We start from the raw sequence: 20594 nt of genomic DNA on the forward strand, positions 1-20594 counted from the left end.
ACTTATTTATTTTTTTTTTGAGACAGAGTTTCACTCTTGTTGCCCAGGCTGGAGTACAATGGCATGATCTCAGCTCACTGCAACCTCCACCTTCTGGGTTCAAGCGATTCTCCTGCCTCAGCCTCCAGAGTAGCTGGGATTACAGGCACTCACCGCCACTCCCAGTTAATTTTTTTTTTTTTGTACTTTTAGTAGAGATGGGTTTCACCATGTTTGGTCTGGCTGGTCTCAAACTCTTGACCTCCGGTGATGCCCCCCCTGCCCTCGGCCTCCCAAAGTGCTGGAGTTAACAGGTGTGAGCCACCGCACCAGGCCCAGTTTCCTCATTTCGTAAGAGATGGGACTGGTGATTTCTAAGACAGGAGTTGACATGGACTGAACCTGCAGTCCATCCCCTCCTCCATCTGCAAAACTGTAGGTATACATACAGCTCTTTGGGGAAGAGAGTTAGCTCTCATGAGCTTTTGGAAAGGGTCCATGGTACAAAAAAGGTCAAGCACTACAGCCAAGAGATCTCTTCCATATCCAGTGATCCAGTGTGATAGGGTTGAGCTCTCCCTTTCCCCACCCAACTCCTGAGCCTTCACTAGTCTATTGCATCCATCCCCGGAAACTGCTGCGGTAAAGTGTATTTGATTACCTTTGGAAAGGTGGGACAGCCCAAGCCAGAATGCAGAAGAAAGAAGTAGATGCTTTGGGCAGAGCCACACATACTCCTGGAGCTATACAGGGTTTTAACTTCTAGACATAAACTTTATTACATTTATAGTTGTATCCCTTTGTGTTATATAGTTAGGATTTCTCTATTAAGTAATTAATCCTAACTATATCCTTGGGCTGATTTGATTTCTGCCCCCACCCGACAGACTGACCCTTGTCCCCCTTCCCCATTCCAGCTCAAGGCACTTAATATTACAAAGAAGGCAGTGGCTGGCTGGAGAGATGGGCCTCAAGTCAGAAATCCCCCAGTGCAACTTAAGACAGAGAGGAGTCACCTTCCTCTTAGGACCCTCCCTGGGTTAGCAGAAGGAAAGAACCCAGAAGTCTTCAGTACCACAGTAGGCTTCAGTATCTCCCTAGCCAGGTGAGGGACCCCCCAGGCATTCTCCCTGCCCGCACCGAGTCTCTCTTCACCCTGGCTACTTCCTGGCCACACATATGACTCTGCCCCTTACTTTCTGCTCTGAGCTGCCTGAATACAGGAAGCAAGAGTTCACTCTGACCAGAGATCCAGAAGCCTGCAAGGAGGCCCCAGCAGCTTTCAAGAATGGGAAGCAGATGGCCACATGTGGCCTGCTCTGTCTTATACCGTCACAAGCCAGGAGCAAGCCCAGGAGAGATGCTACTCCGTGCTGGCCTGTATAGGTTACTTTGCTCGTTCTATTATCTGTCCCCCATCCCTAACCCAGATAAACAATACATATGTCACTGAAACAAGAAGGGATTGAAGCAAGGAGACCCATGGGCACAGATCTCTTCTACCTTCCTGAGCTAAAAGATGCCAAGCCAAAGGAATACAGGATAATGGCCTATGTGTCCAGGAGGCCAGGGACAAAGCTCTCTGGCTTTGCTGGGGGAAGAAACAGCTCCAACTACGTAGCCAAGAAGCCTGTGACAGAGGTGGGAGAGGAACCTCGTGACCTTGAAGTCACTTCTACCTTTCATATTCCCTTCTAGCTATCGAATAGGCTCTTTTCATCTTCCTCCCAACCCCAGCTGTTAGGAAGAATGTGGTGTCATATAGTAGGTGGTGGGGAGAAGACACATCTTCAGCCTAGTCCCTGCCAAGCCCACCAAGAGCAACAGTTAGTCCCTAGCTCCTCCGTCCCCACCAAGTACCCACACATCCATAGCCAGAGAGGCCACCTGTCTCCAGGACAGAAAGGAAACTGGGCATGTTACTCAAGGGGAAGGAAAGGGGCCTGAAGCCCAGACCACAGTCACAGGGCCCAGCCCTCTAGCTTGGAAGGGAGAGCCCAGGATCGGGTGAAAATGGGGGCTTGTTCCTTAATTGCGATCCCCCATCAGCTGCAGCACAAAGGTGAAGATGTAGATGATGTCTGTGTAAATCTGCAGGGCGCCAGTGATGTAGTCCTCCGGGCTGATGGTGTGCTTCCGGTTCCCCAGGACCAGCTGTGTGTCGTAAGCCAGGAACTGCAAGGATAGAGAAGCCAGAAGTGAGAACTCAGGCATCAGTGTCCAGAGCTCATTTTTGGTCAGCAGATTTGTCCTGGGGGCCTATGCGCCACACAGTGCTTAGGGCCACATTAACGCACTGCATAACATATGGGCTCTACACTGTAGCTGCTCACAGTCTAGGAAAGGAGGCAGACACACCGTTCTCAATATGGCTGACTAGTGTTCTAATAGCTGGCAGCTTGAACAAGAGATGGCAGGAGTGCCCACAAAAATCAATGGAACCTCTGGACAGTAGTCAGAGGAATGGCCTGCTATGGCCCCATTCCCTGCCTCCCAGGCAGTCTAAATTCATGCCCCCTTCCCTAGATTCCTCCCCTCATCCCCTCAGCTCCCCTTCCTAGAGTGGGGCTGGGACCTACTCACCAGGGTGAAACAAATGGCCCCCAGAGCAGCGTAGAGCATGTGGAGCCAGTAAACCTGGGGAAGAAGGGGACAGAGAATGGCATTAGAAACCTCAGCAAACCACAGGCCCGCAGGCCCCAGCTTCCCCCAGGATAGTGGCGTGAGAGTGGGTAGAGCTGGGAAGCTAGCTCTCCATGAAAGGCTACTGCCTTTCCAGATCCTGGAGGAAATTAAGACTGGTGATATATCCAGCAGAGAAAGCAGAGGCCATCCTGCAATGGCTGTATAAAACCAATCTCCAAAGCCAGTCAAGGTACACAAGTGTCTACTATACTTCTAGAAAAAAAGCAGTTGAGTTACAGCTCTGAAGGGGGCAGACCCAGCATTCAATAGACCAGTTCCTACAGCCCAGCCTGGGAGGGGTAGACTAAGGAAGAAGGGAGGCCCCCCAACCCCTCTGGTGAGTATCAAAATCCGGGAGCACCCACAGGACAGCCCGCATGACATGCCCACAGGTGGCCGTCCACAGAAGGGCAGAGCTGGCCCATGGGCAGGCAGCCCTCGTGTCCCCATCCTTCCCCTTCGGCACTGTTCTCCCCCAGCTGAACAGAATAAAGGAAATAATTGGATCCAGAAACCCCCAAGGTCCCTTCCACCCAGGCCCATCATCTCAGTCCTCTGGGTTCCTCTCCCAGTCTGCCTCCTAGAACCTGATTCTCAGCTGCCAGGCAGATTGAATCCACCCCTTCCCCTAGGAGTGCAGTGATGCAGTCCAGGGCTTCAGGTGCTCTGGCTCCAAGGCCGCCCATCTCCACATAGAGAGTCTACCCTCACCCAGAAGGATGCTGCCTCCACGTTGGTGCCTTTGCTAGCCAGTCGAGAGGTTCTGGAGGTCAGAGCCCGCCCCGGGGGCCTTTGGGGCCTGCGAGACCGTGCTATATAGGAAGTCTGCCCTGAGCAGCTCTCCTGGGACACTCACATATTGGAAGTAGAGCACAATGCTAGTGACAATCCCAGTCACCATGAGCACAATTCCCAGGACACAGAAGAGGCCTGTGCACGAGGTGAAGTCCACCTGCCAGGAAGGGAGAAAGAAGCACCTGTCAGACGGCTGTAACAACCAGCCCAGTCAGACTGGCCCTGCCAGGGAGTCCCAGTGCTGCCTCCTAGGGGGGATGGGAGTGCCCACAACATTCTAAGGACAGAAACAGGACACAGTTTTGTAGGTGCAGATGAGAAGGGGATCAGATCTCTAGGGAACATCCCTAGTGTACAGGGGTCCCAGCCTGATAAGAAAGGGGAGTCGGGGGGGCCAGGGAAGGGCCCTCCATGCCCTCACCTTGGTCTGAAAGCAGAAGATGGTGACTGAAATGGATACCACCGCAGTGATGATCATTGCAATGATGACGGCTTTGGTTTGGTACATACTGGGGAGAAGCAGGAGTTACAGACAAGAGGCATTAAGCCACGTATGAGTGACTTCAAAATCACCACTTCAGAGGGGACCTGCCCAGAATCCACCCACGCAGCTGGCTGCCGGCCCAGGAACACCCCACTCCCCACAATACACATTTCCCAAGAGTGGTGCTTTATCCCTGAATGTACCTGGAAATGGTGCCTGTCATGAAGCCCATGGCAAAAGTCTAAGGGAAGGAGAGAGACAAGAATGAAACACTTGAAGGAAGGCAGGGCGCTGGGGGAGTGGCCATGGTGGCCTCTGCCAAAGCTGGGGAACGCCACCAAGTTAGAGGCAGCCACAGAGGAGAGCAGAACAGGAGGCCTAGATAAGGTGGGGGAGACAGCCAGAACATCCTTCTGAAGTGGGTCCCCATCCCTTCCCTGGGAGCAGTCTCCCTCACAGCATCTCCACACCCTCCTGCCACCCTTCTAGACTTACAAAAAGGGTCAGCAGGATGATGTTCCATGGGAAACGGCGTCTGAAGGGAAAGAGAAGCCTTGATTAAATGACTTGGGGCCCCTCAGGTGTCAGAGGCTTCTGCAGCAGAAGGAAGTGCTTGGCTCCTGTGCCTGGAGGATTAAGCCTTGACTCCAAGGAGGGAGGTTGGCATGGCCTTTGGCACCTGTTCAGGTGTGGTACGCAGGGACAACATGGGCCAATGGGACAGACCTGTGCTGTGGCGCCAAAACACCTAGATTGGTTTGCAACTCTTACACTGACTGCCTGTGTGACGGGGAGAAAGCTACTCAGCCTCTTTAAGCCTCAGGTTCTTCCTATTTGTTAACTGGCTAAAATGCTACCTGTCTTGCAGGGTTACTATAAGAGTGACAGCTAGTTAGCTCCTGCACACACATGGTCCTTTGTATACACCTGAAGAGTAGCTGTCATCATCATCCTCCTCCTCATTTCTTGTAAGTTTCCATTCAGCTGCTATAAAGGAATCCTTTTTCTTTCCAAAATACTCGGCCCCCATCCCAATCCCTGTCACCCCTCTCACTGTCTAAGTCTCTGGGACTCACCTGGGTCCCTGGCAGCAGGCAAGGATCAGGTAGGTGACAACGAAGACAGCACTGGGGAGAAAGAGATGGGGAAGCAGTTCAGGCCCAAACCTGCCCCGTCTGGCAGCACATACCAGGCCAGTGATTTGGGGCCCAAATAGCTATTTGGAAGTCTGAGGGGAAGCGACTCAACAGGAAGCAAGACAAGATTACCCCCAGCCAGGGTCACTGAGATGCTTTGAAGCACCAGGCTCCGGCCAGGAAGGAGGTCTGGGGAGGCTGCAGCTGATGGGCTGAGAGGACATGGGGGCTGCAGCGCAGCATGCACACCACCACCAGCAGGTCCCACTCTTGCTCTCAAGTTCTAGGGGTCTGCTACTCATCTGGGCACGCACACCCACACCCTCTGGCATGGGAAACTGGCACCAACTTGGGGGCCCTCTCAAAAAGCATTTTGATCTTGCCCTGAGCAAAGCTGGTCACCTAGAAACAGAAGCTGCCACCCCTGCCTCCCTGCCCAACCACAGAGGAGCACACACTCACTAGGACACGTAGTAGACAGCCACATTTCTCCTCACAAAGGCGCTGACAGGTTCCCTGTGGGGCACAGGAGGACAGGAGGAGTCACCATGAGGCTTGTCTGCCCCACCCAGGCCAACCAGGCAGCCCTGGCTTCACCTTCTCTTACTGCCTATGGTCACCCTGAGAGCAGGGCCCACCGCCACCCACACTCCCAGCAGGTGACCCAGAACCCCCAGGGCAGTAGGAGTGGGTGGCAAGGCCTAGAGACTTACACAAAGGTGAAGATAGCGATGATGGCCACAGTGATGAGCAGCTGCACGGAGATGATGGAGTAAACCTGGACACAGACGGCCGGGCATGGGTCACCATCCGGCACCCCTGGCCTCCCCCAGAAAGCTGCCAGCCCCCAATACTTTCCTCCCACTCAAGAACCCTCCCTAGCTGCAGCCTGGCCCAGAGGCGACCCCAGTGAGATGCCTGGCTCAGAGGCTATGTGCGCTTCTTCCTCAGCACCCCTCCCATGCTCCCTGCCATCTCCCCTCCTGTCCAACACCAGCCTCGGTGACTACCGACTTGCCCTGCCTGGCCACCATGCTCTACCAGTATGGCCTCTGCACTCCCAGCAGCTCAGTCTGCATGCTCTATGCAGCTGTGAGATGGAGAGGGTGGGTTACAAGTGAGTAGGATCATTTCTGGCTCCAAGCTGCCTATAGTCTAAGGGGAGAAAGATGTCTGGGGAAGGCGGGCACTGTGGCAGAGCCCACCTAGGAGATTCTCCCAGACTGAATGTGTCTTCCCAAAACATGGTCAAGAAGAGAGGGAACCCTGGAGTTAAAGAAGCCCGGTGCCCCTCTGAGAAGCAGACAAGGCTAGAGAAGACAGGCAGCCAGCGTATTTCATGGAATTGATGCCCTGGGGCTACTGTGGCCTACCCACTCCCCATTCCCACAGCCTGAGGGGCCCCAGGTACACCCAACTCCCAGCACGTATCTTACCTTTCGGATAAAAGTGTGTCGCACTTTCTGGTCATCCCACTCTCCAGGCCCGAAGCTATCACTCACCGCTCTCTCCTCCCCATCATAGCCATGGCCTGGGCCTAGGGACAAATGACACTTGACCAGCTGGGGACCTGAGACATGTGGCGTCAATCCCAAAGCCTCCCTGACAATCTCAAAGTCTCAGGTATCTCCAGCCAAAAGACAAGTGTTATAACAGTAACTCTTCTCCCAAGCTGGGGTCCTCTAGACACCCTCAGAGTGACCCAGACCTGGCCTGTCACGAGGGGGCTTAGGTGGGGAACGTTCCTCGCATGCATCTGTGGAGGGCTCCTCTGTGCCCAGCCCATGCCACTTGGGGTTCACTGGGGGGTCACGATGTAGTGGGGAAGACAGGCAGGAGCAGGTGCGGGCATCCACTGGGGCAGCCAGCCAGGGCAGAACAGGGGACGGGAATAGAGGGTCGGAGAAAAGCAGGGCAGCAGAATGCAGTTTGTGCAGCAGCAGGGATAGAGGTGAAGACAGGGATCTGCATCAGCCTCACAGAGGCAGGTGTGCAGAGGGTGTGCGTGACTGTGCAGGACCCATGTACAGATCCGCACCAGCGCACATGTCCAGGTGAGAACTGGCTGACACCCCTCTGGGGTTCAGAGATGCTGCAGGGCTGCAAACATTCCCTGAATGCCTGAATGCCTCTTTGGGAACTACTTTTAAAATCCACACTTGAGCCACCCAGGAAGACTCACTGCACTCTAACTTCACCTCATTTCCTTTTTTTTTGAGACGGAGTTTCAGTCTTGTTACCCAAGCTGGAGTGCAAAGGCATGATCTCGGCTCACTGCAACCTCCACCACCTCCCAGGTTCAAGCAATTCTCCTGCCTTAGCCTCCCGAGTAGCTGGGATTACAGGTGCATGCCACCACGCCCGGCTTATTTTTTGTATTTTTGGTAGAGACAGGGTTTCACCATGTTGGCCAGGCTGGTCTCAAACTCGTGATCCGCCCATCTCAGCCTCCCAAAGTTTTGAGATTACAAGAATGAGCCACCGCACCCGGCCTCTTTTTTTTTTTTTTTTTTTTTCTGAGACAGAGTCTCGCTCTGTGGCTCAGGCTGAAGTGCAGTAGTGCAATCCTGGCTCACTGCAACCTCCACTTCCTGGGATTGCAAGAGATTCTACTGCCTCAGCCTCCCGAGTAGCTGGGATTACAGGTGCACGCCACCACGCCCGGCTAAGTTTTTGTATTTTTAGTGGAGATGGGGTTTTGCCATGTTGCCCAGGCCGGTCTCGAATTCCTGACCTCAGGTGATCTGCTCACCTCAGCCTCCGAGAGTGCTGGGATTACAGGCGTGAGGCACCGCGCCTGGCCTCACCTCATTTCTGACCAAACACAGCATGTCCCTGCCATGATGTTTACCAAACTTGGCTCCAAATGTCTTTTGCAAAAGTCAGATTTCACTTTAAAGGATGAGGAAAGTGGTTCAGGTTCCCAAAGGAGTTCCTAAGGAAGTCGACAGGTCTGGGAGGTGGCAGCAGCTTGTTGGCAGCTTGTTGGGAAACAGAGCTGGTGCCCTGAGGTAACCCCTCAGGAATCATGACTTGGCCCAGCCCCATTCTCCTGTGGTGTGTACGTTCTGGGACATGCCTCATGGATCTCCTTGAACAAAGGGGCCAGCAAGTGGCTGGGGGCCAGTTGCTGAGGGAAAAAGTGGAGGGTAACAAAGACAGAAACAGAGGGAGAGATCTCAACAGAGAAGATGAGAAAAGGGATTTAAGGGGAACTAGAAGAGAAAAGGGGCAGGAGGTGGTGGCCTCATCTGCTCCAAGTGCTGTCCCTCCCACCCACCCTCCATCTGCCCTTCCAGGACTCACCATAGTTCATGGGCATCGGGTGGATGGGGGGCATGGGCTGTGGGTAGCCAGCAGGGTGACCGTAGCCAGGCTGCGGGTAGCCAGGGTAGGCAGGATACCCTCCTGGCAGGACGGATGGCTGCCCATAGCCCCCAGGGGGCGGAGGGCCTGGGTACAGGGGGTTGCGGTCCTCATATGGTGGTGGAGCGCTGGGGCTGGACATGGCCGCTCACGGGCTGAGGGGGAACCCCAGCTGCTGGGACCTGAAATGGGAGAGGAGAAAAGCAATCGTGAATGCCCAGGCCCAGCTCACTCAGCCTCGTGGCCCCACTTCCAGCCTTGTCCAGGCTGCCTCCGTGGAGAGGAACACCTCCTATTTTCTCCTTAGAGGGCAGCGTGTCATTTGCTGTCCACAGGCCACCTCCCCACCAACTAGGCTCCTGTCCCTCCTGCCTTTGCGTCTGCTTTTTGTCCACAGGCCTCTCACTATGCAGCTCCCCAGCCATAGGAAAGCAGGAGGAAGGATTTGCTGAGGAGAGAGGCAACCAGGGAGCCTGGGAACTCCCTGTTCTGGTTTAAGAAAACCTTCCAGTGTTGGTGGCTTGATGGCAGAACCAGCGAAGAAGCCAGATGGCCCAGGCACAGCCTCCTGGCGACTCACAGGGCCAGCTGGGACCCTCTGAAAGGGGTCAGCTCTGCCACTGCCACAGCTGACGGGGATGCCAGGCCTGGAAGCCAGAGCTGGGTTGGAGCCAAGGCTCAAAGTGGAGAGCCGGGGGGAGAAGTGGAGGAAAACAAGCTAGCCCCAGTGCCAGAGCTGCCAGGCCCCGAGGAGGAAGGGATCCAGGGACTCGGGGGCCAGTGGCAGACTGAGTCAGGAAGCCTGAGAAGCAGGGGTGGGTGGTACAGGGGCTGGGGGCGGGGAGGCTGTGCCAAAGGGCCAGCTTGAGACAGGATTTTCTGGTTCCTTCAAATAACAGCGGTGGCGTGTCAGAAAGGCATGTGGCAGCCTGCGACCATGGCTGCTCTCTGGCCTTGCTAGGGAAGAGAGAGTGAGTGCACAGCCTCTCGCCCTCCCCCTCACCCTCACCCCGGAGGAGGAGACAGATGTTCTGAATCCCAGGCTCTCTGTGAGTTCCACCTGTCTTCCAGGTGCAGTGCTAGCAGGGAGGAGAAAGAGCTGAGGCGTCAGGCCACAAGGTCAAAGGAATGCCTTCCCTGCAGCAGGAAGAGCCCCATAGCCAGGGGAGGGCCAAGAAACCAGGGGGAGGGAACCCCAAACTGGAGTTGGAAGGGACCTCGAGGCCATAAGCCCCAAATGCTCACTTCAGATGAGAGAATGCAGGCCCTGAACAGGGAAGTGATTCCCCTGAACAGGGAAGTGATTCCCCAGAACACCAGAACTCGCAGGTCAGTGGCATAACCAGGACGGAGGCCTTCCAGATCCTGGGTCCAGGTCCTTCATGTTATGCGGTGCTCTTATGCCTCCTCTGCCAGTTACTGTCCTCTGGGCCTGGTGGTCCCCTCTGAGGTAGCAGAGATACAGGCTTAGGAGGAGCTAAGGAAGCCCCTAGAGGGGCCCTGCATCCCCAGTAAGGACAAGCCCTGGCAGTCTGGGCTTGACAGGGCCACCACCTCTTCTAGAGCATACAGGGGGCTTTAGGATCCCCAAGGAGGACACCCCCAGACGCAGGTCAGCAGACACCAGAGGCTCTCAGAGGCTCTGCTGGAAGCAAGAGAGACCAGCGTCTCTTTTTAGGGCACATTGCACAGTTCGGGGATCAAATAAAGGACTGTCTTATCTCTTCTCTCTCATGACAACTGGGATAATTCAGAGAGGGGAAGGTGGCAGGGAGGGTTGAGGAGGGGGAATTGAATAAAAGTCCAGGTCTCTAAGTGGGTTATTTTGAGGAAAGCTGTTCTCCATCTCCCTAGAGGGGCTGGGATAGAACCAGGGCAAGAATGTCAGGTCAGAAATACAAAGCTGGCAGGGTGCAGTAACTCACGCTTGTAATCGCAGCACTTTGGAAGACTGAAGTGGGCAGATCATAAGGTCAGGAGTTCGAGACCAGCCTGGCCAACATAGTGAAACCTTGCTCTACTAAAAATGCAAAAATTAGCCAGGCATGGTGGTGTGTACCTATAGTCCCAGTTACTCAGGAGGCTGAGGCAGGAGAATCACTTGAACCTGGGAAGCAGAGGTTGTGGTGAGCTGAGATCGTGCCACCGTAGTCCAACCTGGGCAACAGAGTGAGACTCCATCTCAAAAAAAAAAAAAAAAAAAAAAAAAGGCACTGGCCAGGAAGGCTCTGTGGGCAGAAACCCCAACCATGATGTCACCATGACGTGTCCCAGCATCTCCTCAGGGTGCACCTCTGTGAAATAAGGTGGGGGCCACACGATCTCTAAGCCCACTGCCCCCTCTAACAACAGACTATGATTCTGGGAACTCGGCTCTGCAGGGTCTGACCTTTGCTCGGCCAGAGAGCTGCCCCTGCTCCCTCCTCTGAGCCAAGAAGGGCAAACAGGTAACTTTCCAGACCAAGGGGCTGTGGCAGCCACCGGGTGAAAGGTGACTCAGAGAGAGAAGGGTCAGCCTTGGATGGGCCGCCGGGACTCCAAGGTTCTGGTGCAGCTCAGCGGGTGCTGACTCAGAGCTTCACTCCTGCCTCCCTTGTCCCTCCCTTTCAGGCTTTTGGTTTCAGAAGCATGTGCTAGTAGGCCTGCCTACACACAGCAGTTTCCAGGCCAGTCCTCCGGGTACCTCAGCCACCAGCCTATCCACACCAGAAACCACCATGACCACTTCAACTCACTATGCCTCAGTTTCTTCACCTGGAAAATGGGTCTCACACTAGTAATAGTACCCTCCACAGGGTTGCTATAAAAATTAAGTGAGAAAATACACATAGAAGGCCGGGCACAGTGGCTAATGTGTGTAATCTCAACACTTTGAGAGGCCAAGGCAGGTGGATCACCTGAGATCAGGAGTTCGAGACCAGCCTGGCCAAATGATGAAACCCCGTCTCTACTAAAAATATAAAAATTAGCTGGGCATGGCAGCAGGCGCCTAGAATCCCATTTACTCGGGAGGCTGAGGCAGGAGAATCGATTCAACCTGGGAGGCGGAGGTTCCAGTGAGCCACGATCGCACCACTGCACTCTAGCCTGGGTGACAGAGTGAGACTCTGTCTCGAAGAAAATAAAAAAGAAAATACACATAAAGTGCTTAGAATGAAACCCGACCCCTGATCAACAGGGATAAAGGTTGGTTATTTTCATTAAATCCTTACAACAGTCCAGCAAGTTAATACTGTTATTATTATTCCCATTTACAAATGAAGAGATTGAGGCACAGAAGAATTAAATCACTTGGCCAAGATAACCTAGCTAGAGTGTGACGAAGTCAAAATGAGCCCCAAGACTGACTCCCAAGCCCCTGCTCTTAATCCCTCACCTGAAAACACCCTGTCTATCCAACCTTCTCATCACTTCTGCCATAGCTTCCATCTAAAACCCTCTCGTGACAACAGGAGACTGACACAAGTGGAAGCCAAACTACTCAGGCCCTCCACACCACCACGGGGCTCACAGCCTGGCCAACGGCCCCGGGAGAAGAGGGTGGCCCAGGCTTGGAGATACATAAAGGTCAGAGCTGAAAAGAAACTCACCCAAGGCCAGCCAACCCCTCACTTTACCAACTAGACAGCCACAGCACAAGGACCTGTCCTTGGTTACCGAGTTGGTCCTGGGGACAGGACGAGATCCTAGCTGTCTACATAGAGAGACCTGGACACAGGAGAGGAAACCCCAGCATTAACGCTAGCCAGGGGAGTTGCTAAACTCAGCCACACTCACCTCTGAGCAGTGCCAAGAACACTGTCAGACTGGCAAGCGCCTCCGGGGCCCAGGGCTGCCGGGTTTGGCAGCTTTAGAGCCTGCTCTTGGGCTCCTGCCCAGCCTCCATGAGGGCCCTGGCCACTTCCACATCAGCGAGGCCTCCGCTAGGGATGAGGTTTGGGGCTGGCATCTGCCTAGGTAGCAGCAAAGGGGGAAAGGGTCAGTGTTGACTTTCGTAGCTATGTCTAAGGGTGGAGGCTGGAGAAGAATGGAGGGTAAGGGAAGGAGGGAGAAGGGGAGAGAGATCACGAGATTGACAGAGAGTGAGGACTAGAAATCAGATCTGGGTTCTGCCAGCAGCTACTAGAGGGGCTCACAGTCTGCAGGGACTTTCAGGTCCCCACTGGAAGCCTGAATTTTCCCAAAATACAGCAGGCATTCACCATCTGCTTGTTTTTGTTTTTGTTTTTTGTTTTGGTAGAAACGGGGTTTCACCATGTTGGCCAGGCTGGCAAACTCCTGGCCTCAAGTGATCCACCCACCAAGGCCTCCCAAAGTGCTGGGATTACAGGCGTGAGCCACTGTGTCTGGCCCACCTTCTGCTTGAAGGAACTCCAGCAACGTGGAGCAAGCCCCTTGTCTGCAGACAGCTCGAATCATTAGAACATTCTTCCTTGCCTCACAATGCCTATTATCAAGGCATTCAGACTGTGCCCTATCCTTGCCCATTATAGATCTAAGTTTGCTCCCCTCTCAGGGCCCCAGTCCCCCATTAGGAAGGAACCAGAGCCCCTGCTTTCCACCACAGCAGTGGCACAAGTGGGTGAGCTCAGACAGCAGGACTTGCTGGGTGTCAAGGTTTTCAGATGCAGAGGCGGAAGCACCTCCTCCCCTGGAGCCCTCTCAGTGTGGTAATCCTGCTGTCGGCCTACTGAGGCCCCGGTTGGGGCTCTCCTGGGGGTATCTGAAGGGTTAAGGCTCCGGAATCTGCAGAGGAGGCCTGAGCTATTGGGGTTACAGCAAGAGCAGAGTGTGTGTACTGGAGGGAGGGATGGAAAGGAGCGGCTGACTGGTCCAGGCAGCCTGCCCTCCTCCCTGCCAGGGACGGATGCCCAGAGTGGAAAAAATAGCTCAGAATGCACATCTCAGGAAACCCCACCCAGCAGGCGGAGGAGCACAGCCCAGATCTGATGATTTGTTCCCCTCCCTTTTCCTTTATCTGCCCCCACAAGAAAACACTTTATCCTCCTACCCCAGGGCACAGCTGACCTCATAGCCACGAGAGCAGATGAGTAAAAAGATATACCCAGGAGTGTCTGGGCAAGTCACCAGGCCTGATTCTGCACCAAGGGGGCCCAGAATCAACTAAATATCCTTCCATCAGCCTGGACTTTGGGACTAAGAGGATGAAGCCACAGGGATCTAAACACTAAAATATCAGAGCTGGCTTAGACTTTGGATCTCACCTGATCATTTGACAGACAAGGAAACCCCAGAGCCAAGAAAGTTCCTGCTCCACCCCAGAACAGCCCTCTTCTTGGTCATGGGTTTGGAACTTCCCTTCCCAGCCCCACCCACTCTCTGAGTGATAGACACCAGCACACACCCTCTCCCAAGGAGGAGCCAGAACAAGCTACCATTCTCTCAGTTCTCTAGTGACCTCTCGGCTCAGAAACAGTTAAGACCGGGCCGGGTGCAGTGGCTCACGCCTGTAATCCCAGCACTTTGGGAGGCCGAGGCAGGTGGATCACGAGGTCAGGAGATCAAGACCATCGTGGCCAACATGGTCAAACCCCATGTCTACTAAAAAATACAAAAAATTAGCTGGGCGTGGTATCGCACACCTGAAGTCCCAGCTACTTGGGAGGCTGAGGCAGGGGGATCGCTTGAACCCGAGAGGCAGAGGTTGCAGTGAGCCAAGAACACGCCATCACACTCCAGCCTAGGCAACAAGAGTGAAACCCCGTCTCAAAAAAAAAGACTGCCAGCCCTCGACTTCTGGCCCCCAACTCGAGGCCACCCCTCCCAGCCCCCTCTCTAGCCAGAGTGGCCTCTCTCTGGACCCATGGAGACTGAGGGGTGGCTCCAAGCTCCCAGGAGGGAGAGGCCATCCTGGGGATCACGAGAGGACCCAGGCACCACAGCTCCGCCACCCTTGTCTGGAGCAGAATCCCGTGATCAGAATGGTAATCTCAGGTTACCCCACCCAAGTCAGGATGGCCTGGGAGTACAGATAAGGGAAGAGGAAGCCATTAGCAGGCTGATGCTATAACACTTCTGAGCACAGTCCCTGTTCACTTCCTTCTTTGTTTCATCATCTCCTGTCTTTTCATTGAACTTCAAGAATAGGAGGGGAAAGAGACAGACAAAGGAGACTGATAACTAACCCCAATAAAGAACTAGGGAAGGGGCCAGGCATGGCGGCTCACGCCTGTAATCCCAGCACTTTGGGAGGCCAAGGTGGGCGGATCACGAGGTCAGGAGATCGAGACCATCCTGGATAACACGGTGAAACCCCATCTCTACTAAAAAATACAAAAAATTAGCTGGATGTGGTGGCAGATGCCCGTAGTCCCAGCTACTCGGGAGGCTGAGGCAGGAGAATGGCATGAACCTGGGAGGCGGAGCTTGCAGTGAGCCAAGATGGCGCCACTGCACTCCAGCCTGGGCAACAGAGGGAGACTCTGTCTCAAAAAATAAATAAATAAAATAACTAGGGAAGGAAGGCAACCACTTAGAGTAGTTGAACCACTTCCAGTACTTGCTATATAACTAAAGAAGTACAGGTTGAATATCCCTCATTTCCAAAATCCAAAATGCTCCACAATCTGAAACATTTTGAGTACCAAGATGACACTCAAAGGAATGCTCACTGGAGCATTTCTGATTTCAGATTTTCAGATTAGAGATGCTCAACTGGTAAGTATAATATACATAGCCCCAAATCCGAAAAAATCCAAAATCCATGTGCTTCTGCCACTGTAGATGTCTGCCCCCATGGCTATCGTGACTATATGCTTGAGTAGGAGAGTAAAGTGTTTTCTTGGGGGTGGAAGGGAGTTGGGGTGGGTAAAGGAAAAGGGAGGGAAGGAAATTGTCAAAATGGTCCCATTTTGGATAAGAGACACTCAGCCTATAGTAACTAAGGCACATCTGATCCTTGCAACAGTGCTGTGAGGTATTCTTACCCTCATCCCACTCTATAGATGAGATAACTGAAATTCAGAAAAAAAGGGATCTAGGGTCCCCACAGCAGGCAAACAGCAGAGATGAGTTTAAGCATAGATCTCATGCCTGATTTAAAATTCAGCCTCTTTGCTTTTATATCAGGCAGGAGTAGAAGCCCCTGAGGCACCTGTAGCAGGCACCTGCGTGAATAGGCAGCACCAGGGTGGGGCTGAGGCAGCAAAGATCAAAACGATAGAGAGAAAGGACTTGAGCAAGCTGTTGTGGCTACCATTATTTCTTTCCCCTGCGGAAAGTTGATCTGAAGCCTGGGTCCTGGGCTAGGAGGTGGGGACCCGAGTTCTTGTCCTGGCTTTGGGACTGACTCCACTGTGAGAGCCACATCTCTAGACCCAGTTTTAACATCAGTAAGACAATTCCCCTCAAATGAAAGAATGGCCAGGTGCGGTGGCTCATGCCTATAATCCCAGCGCTTTGGGAGGCCGAGCCGGGCGGATCACTTGAGGTCAGATGTTCGAGACTAGCCTGGCCAACATGGTGAAACCTCGTCTCTACTAAAAATACAAAAATTAGCCGGGTATGGTGGCACATGCCTATAATCCCATCTTCTCGGGAGGCTGAGGCAGGAGAATCGCTTGAACCCAGGAGATGTAGGTTGCAGTGAGCCGAGACCATGCCACTGCACTCCAGCCTGGGTGACAGAAAAAAAAAAACAAAACTGAAAGATCAAAGTCCACTCTGCCAGTTTCTGATTCTGAATGAACAGCCTAACAGGAGGCTTCAGGGCAGAATGGCATGGCTCCCCAAGAACCTACACCGGGGGGTCACTACTGATATGCAACTGTTTCCAAGGACATCTTCAGAGGCAGAAGTACATGGCATGTTCTCAGTATGGGGCTGTCCACACCCTCCCAAACTGTCCCCATAATGCTGTCCGGACCCTACGGCCAGCTCTTCCTGGGTGATCAGTTACACCCGAGCTAAACAGTATATAACACTCTAGAAAAGAAAGAGTAGGAGGCAGGAAGTCCACTGACCTGGGTTCATGAACTAGCTGCAGGAATCCAGGCAAATGACCTCCCCTGGCCTCCTTCTATCCCTAAATCAGCCCACACGGGGGAAAGGAGTAGTGACTTGTTTATGGGAGCCAGAGTGGAGAAACAGAATCACCTACCCAGGCATTTCCCAGACTATTCTAAAGAACACGCCCCAGGAGACATTAATGGATGAGTGCTGGAAACAGATGACTCTTGAGAAACAATCCACACCGCCTTCTTGGAAATTCACAGTGGCATATTCTGCCCCTGAGAAGTCCTGCAGTAAGCAACCCTGTTCAGCTTTGTTTAACCCAGTGTTCCTTCAAACTCCCTTAAGCCTGAGCCACTTTTATCAAGGCAAACCTATTAACACCCTGTGGGATGCTGACCCAGGCCACCTTTGTATTACAGACACCCAACCCTGAGAATCATTCATATCCTAATTCCTCGTCTCTTAAAACCTCTGTGCGTACACCCAGCTGCCCCTCAGAGCAGTCACATGAAGTACTAGACATGCCCTCTCACTCTCAGGGGGTCAGCCCAGTGCCAGGATCTCTGGCGAGGATCCTCCCCTTCCCCCATTCCACACAGCTGCTATCCCACCGTGGGATTTACTGCCAAGGGCTGGGGGACATATCCAGCTACCGCAGAACCAGGAAACGGGCACCCCAACCTCACCTCTGTGCAACGGGGCAAAGCACAAATCATTACAGACAAAAGTGGGAGCTCATTAATATCTCCCTTCCCACCAATGGAGGTACCTGCCACTGTAGCCTGTGGACTTCCGGATATCATTTCTACTTCAAAACAAGACCCAGGTTTTGGCCTAGAATCCCAGAATCTTAGGGTTGGAAGATTCTGTCAAGGTCATCCCTTCCACTGTGTCCCCAACAGAATAGGTCCAGAAGGCCCATGTCATGGTCAGCCATGTTGTTAGCAGAACTTCTTCCCAGAGAATTGTATGAGCTTCCACTCTCTGGTCCTCCCAGTTCAGCCCTCTGAAAACACGCAAGTATGTGTGTTTCCCTTCTCTGTGGCTTCTGCTGTTTCTGAAAGGCCCAGGGTGAGGCCTGCGGTTGGAGGTGCTCTGAGGTAGACAGCGTCTGGCTGAGGCACCCATTCCCAGGGGAGGAGGCTGAGCCCAGATGGCTATTACCCCAGCTCATGACATGAGGCTCTCCCAACACTTACAGGATAACCCATCATTACCTCTCTGATGTGCTCGTTTTTACAAGTGAAGCCTTGAGGTCATAGCACAGAAAGACAGGGCCCCTGACACTGTGGTCCTGCCTCTTCCATTTAAGCTATAAACTGGTTCTCTGGATCCTCATGACTGGAGAGACAGAGAGAAGGCAGGTGAGGAGGAAGTATGGCTCCCCCTTTGCGCCAATAAAGCAGCCCCAGGAGGCACCTGGCTCCCCTGCCACCACTGGTCAGCCCAAAGTCACCAGCTTGGAAACCAAAGCTCACTAATGAGATGAATATTTCAGAGCCCAGAGAACTAGACACCTGAGGGCCCTTCCATGACATCTGGCTCTGACCTGCATTCCCAGGCCTACTTATCCCATGTCCAGGGTGCTCAGGTAGAACCCCAAACTCCTGGGTACCACGCAGAGGCCACAGAGGAGGGAGAGGAGATGAAGTCCCCATAGGACAAGAATTGGTGCCGACCCCACAAGGTCAGGGCCTGGCCTCCCAGCAGCCTCCCTCTGCTTCCTCCCACTGGTCCCTGGCTCCTGCCCCAGTCTCTCCATTTGCTTTCCCTTTTCCCGTTTTCCTGTTTTGTTTTCACTCTAACCCAAACAAGTCACGAGGAGGATGTTACTCCCCTGTAGTTCCCTGAACCCAGCCGGGAAACAGTGGCTGGAAGTGGGACTGGCAGAGGACAAAGTCATGGTGATAGAGGTGGCCACTTCCCCATGCCAAACACTTGAGCTGCTCATTGGCTTCTGCCCCAGCTGCAAGCTAGGACCCCCCTTCCCCACCCCTTAAATATTCACCTGTCTACACCGAGACTGGCCTCAGCGCGTGTGGGGGCAATCTGGGGTCCGTGCCAGGCCCTGGCTGTCTCCCCTCCCTCTTCCCTCTTCTCACCAGCTGAGGGCCATGAAAGCCCTCATCCCACACAGCTGGCCACTCGGGCTGGCATGGTGGATAGGCCCTGCGACAGAGAGGCCACTCGTGCCCGAAAGAGGGGACACGAGGACACCCCCAGACCCTGGCTCCGCTCACCAGTGCCCACCACACGCTGCTGGGCTCCCAAGGCTAACCAGGTGCCACAGACCCGGCCGCCCACCCGCGCGCCCAGGGAGAGCGAAACGCTAAGGGCCAGACGGGAAGATCCCCATCTGGAACGGGCTCCTTGGGCCCAGGTGCGGGCAAGCCGGGAGCGCGCTCCGAAAAGTTTAGGCGCCCCGGCGCATGGCCGCCCCAGCCCTGGACCAGTCCCCACCGCCCACAGTCCCCAACGGCGCCGGCCCCGGCCCCCTGGCTTGCCTGCGCCGTTCCAGACGGAGCGTTCCTGGCCTCGGAGTGTTGCAAGTCCTCCCGGGCCGGGCAGGGCTAGGCTCGGCTGGGGCTCCGCGCCCCGCCCCGTCGCGCCGGCCTCGAGGGGCGGGGCGTCAGGGCGCCGCCAGGGGGCGCAGGGGTCTGTCCCGGGCGCGCGCGCCTCTCAGAGCCCCGACGACGCCTCACTAATAACACAGGGGTGTATTTTCGGATTTAAAGGCAATACATGATACTGACAGGAAGCTAGAAAAAACACAGAAATGCAGGGAAGAAAGTAACTTCTCTCCACCCCTCCTAGTTCCCAGGCGGAAGCGTTCGCTTTGGGTCCTTCTTTGGCTATTACATTTCTGTATGTATTTTGTTTTTCTACAGTGGGGTATATTGTATGGTGTTTTGTTTACTGCCCTTCTGTTTACTGTTTTAAGATGAACATTTTTCTTCTCATTAAATAGTCTTCAAGAGCACAATCTTAATGCCGTGAAGTATTCCATTGCATGGCTATGCGGATTAAATTAATTTCCTACTGGAGGCCATTTGTTTCCCATTTTTACGTTAGAAATAAATCAGTAATTAAAATCCTTGATAATTCTGTGCTTTTGAGATAAATGCACTTTTCGAGTTTAAAACTGCAAACATGCGTACCTAGAATCTCTGTTTATAATTACTCAACCAGGAAAGCAGGTGCTTTCCTCGAGTCAGAATTCAGAAGTCATGCCTTGAGATGTAGATTACTACTGTTAGGTAGGTCTTAACCCTCAACCCAGTGAAGAATGCAGTAGCAAAGGAGGAAACAGTTTTGAGAAAGTTCTGAAATATTACTGGAGCCTGGGCATGGTGACTCACGCCTGCGATCCTAGCACTTTTGGGAGGCCAAGGTCAGAGGATGGCTTGAGCCCAGGAGTTGGAGACCCAGCCTAGGCAACATAGAGAGACCTTGTCTCAATTTAAAAAGAGAGACATTACCGAGGCTTGCCTGAGTTTCTGTGGTTCCAAAGTCCAAGTTCTTTCCATGACACCAAGGCTGCCAGTAGTTGACCAACTCTGTTTAAAGTGCTTATCTCGTGTTAATAGCTACAGGTCAGCACCACACCACCACTGAATGTCTTTTTTTTTTTTTTCTTTTTTTTTTTTCCAGACAGGGTCTCACTCTGTCGTCCAGGCTGGAGTGCAGTGGCACCGTCTCAGCTCACTGCATCCTCCTCCTGGTTTCAAGTGATTCTCCAGCCTCAGCCTCCTGAGTAGCTGGGATTACAAGTGTGTGCCACTACACCCAGCTAATTTTGTTTGCTTGTTTGTTTTGTTTGGTTTGTTTGTTTTGTAGAGACGGGTTTTTTGCGATGTTGCATAGGCTGGTCTCAAACCCCTGAGCTCAAAGCAATCAGCCCACTTCGGCCTCCCAAAGTGCTGGGATTACAGACATGAGCCACCGCATCCAGCCCCAAAACAGAGATTTAAAAAAAAAAAACAGATTTTTAAAAACTGCCCCCCATACACACACTATGTATGTTTGTTTCTGTAAATATAGTTTAAGTAGGAGTTACTTAGGGGGACTAGTGGCCATTATGGTGGGCTAGCTCCCCCAGACACACCAACCCTTCAATGTACTTCCAGTTCCTATGGGCGAAGAACCTCATTTTAGGAAGTCACACCCAAGGTGTG

At 53.4% G+C, this 20594-nt stretch overlaps 2 protein-coding genes across 6 annotated transcripts in view; one reads left to right on the top strand and one right to left on the bottom strand.

Annotated features, from left to right (window-relative positions):
- Positions 1-20594, top strand: part of PNKD (PNKD metallo-beta-lactamase domain containing) — a 76357-nt gene that overhangs the window by 2996 nt on the left and 52767 nt on the right. The window lies entirely within an intron of this gene.
- On the bottom strand, positions 733-19122 carry TMBIM1 (transmembrane BAX inhibitor motif containing 1). Of its 5 annotated transcripts, none has more exons than XM_063647947.1 (13): positions 18924-19030; positions 15984-16081; positions 8386-8627; positions 6516-6616; positions 5793-5857; positions 5542-5595; positions 5020-5070; positions 4439-4478; positions 4147-4184; positions 3881-3968; positions 3521-3616; positions 2563-2616; positions 733-2154 (listed from the first exon to the last, which is right to left on the bottom strand). In XM_063647947.1, exons 3-13 carry the CDS (start codon positions 8585-8587, stop codon positions 2008-2010), a joined length of 936 nt encoding a protein of 311 aa, XP_063504017.1. In that variant the 5' UTR covers positions 8588-8627; positions 15984-16081; positions 18924-19030; the 3' UTR covers positions 733-2007. The 5 variants fall into 5 exon arrangements, with proteins under 5 accessions (XP_063504017.1, XP_054334499.1, XP_054334502.1 ...); XM_054478524.2 differs by lacking the exon at positions 15984-16081 and adding an exon at positions 12223-12398 and having other exon boundaries at positions 18924-19028; XM_054478527.2 differs by lacking the exons at positions 15984-16081; positions 18924-19030 and adding exons at positions 10505-10626; positions 17637-17755.

Source organism: Pongo pygmaeus, chromosome 11, assembly GCF_028885625.2.
Source record: "Pongo pygmaeus isolate AG05252 chromosome 11, NHGRI_mPonPyg2-v2.0_pri, whole genome shotgun sequence".
Classification (NCBI taxonomy): Eukaryota; Metazoa; Chordata; class Mammalia; order Primates; family Hominidae; genus Pongo; species Pongo pygmaeus.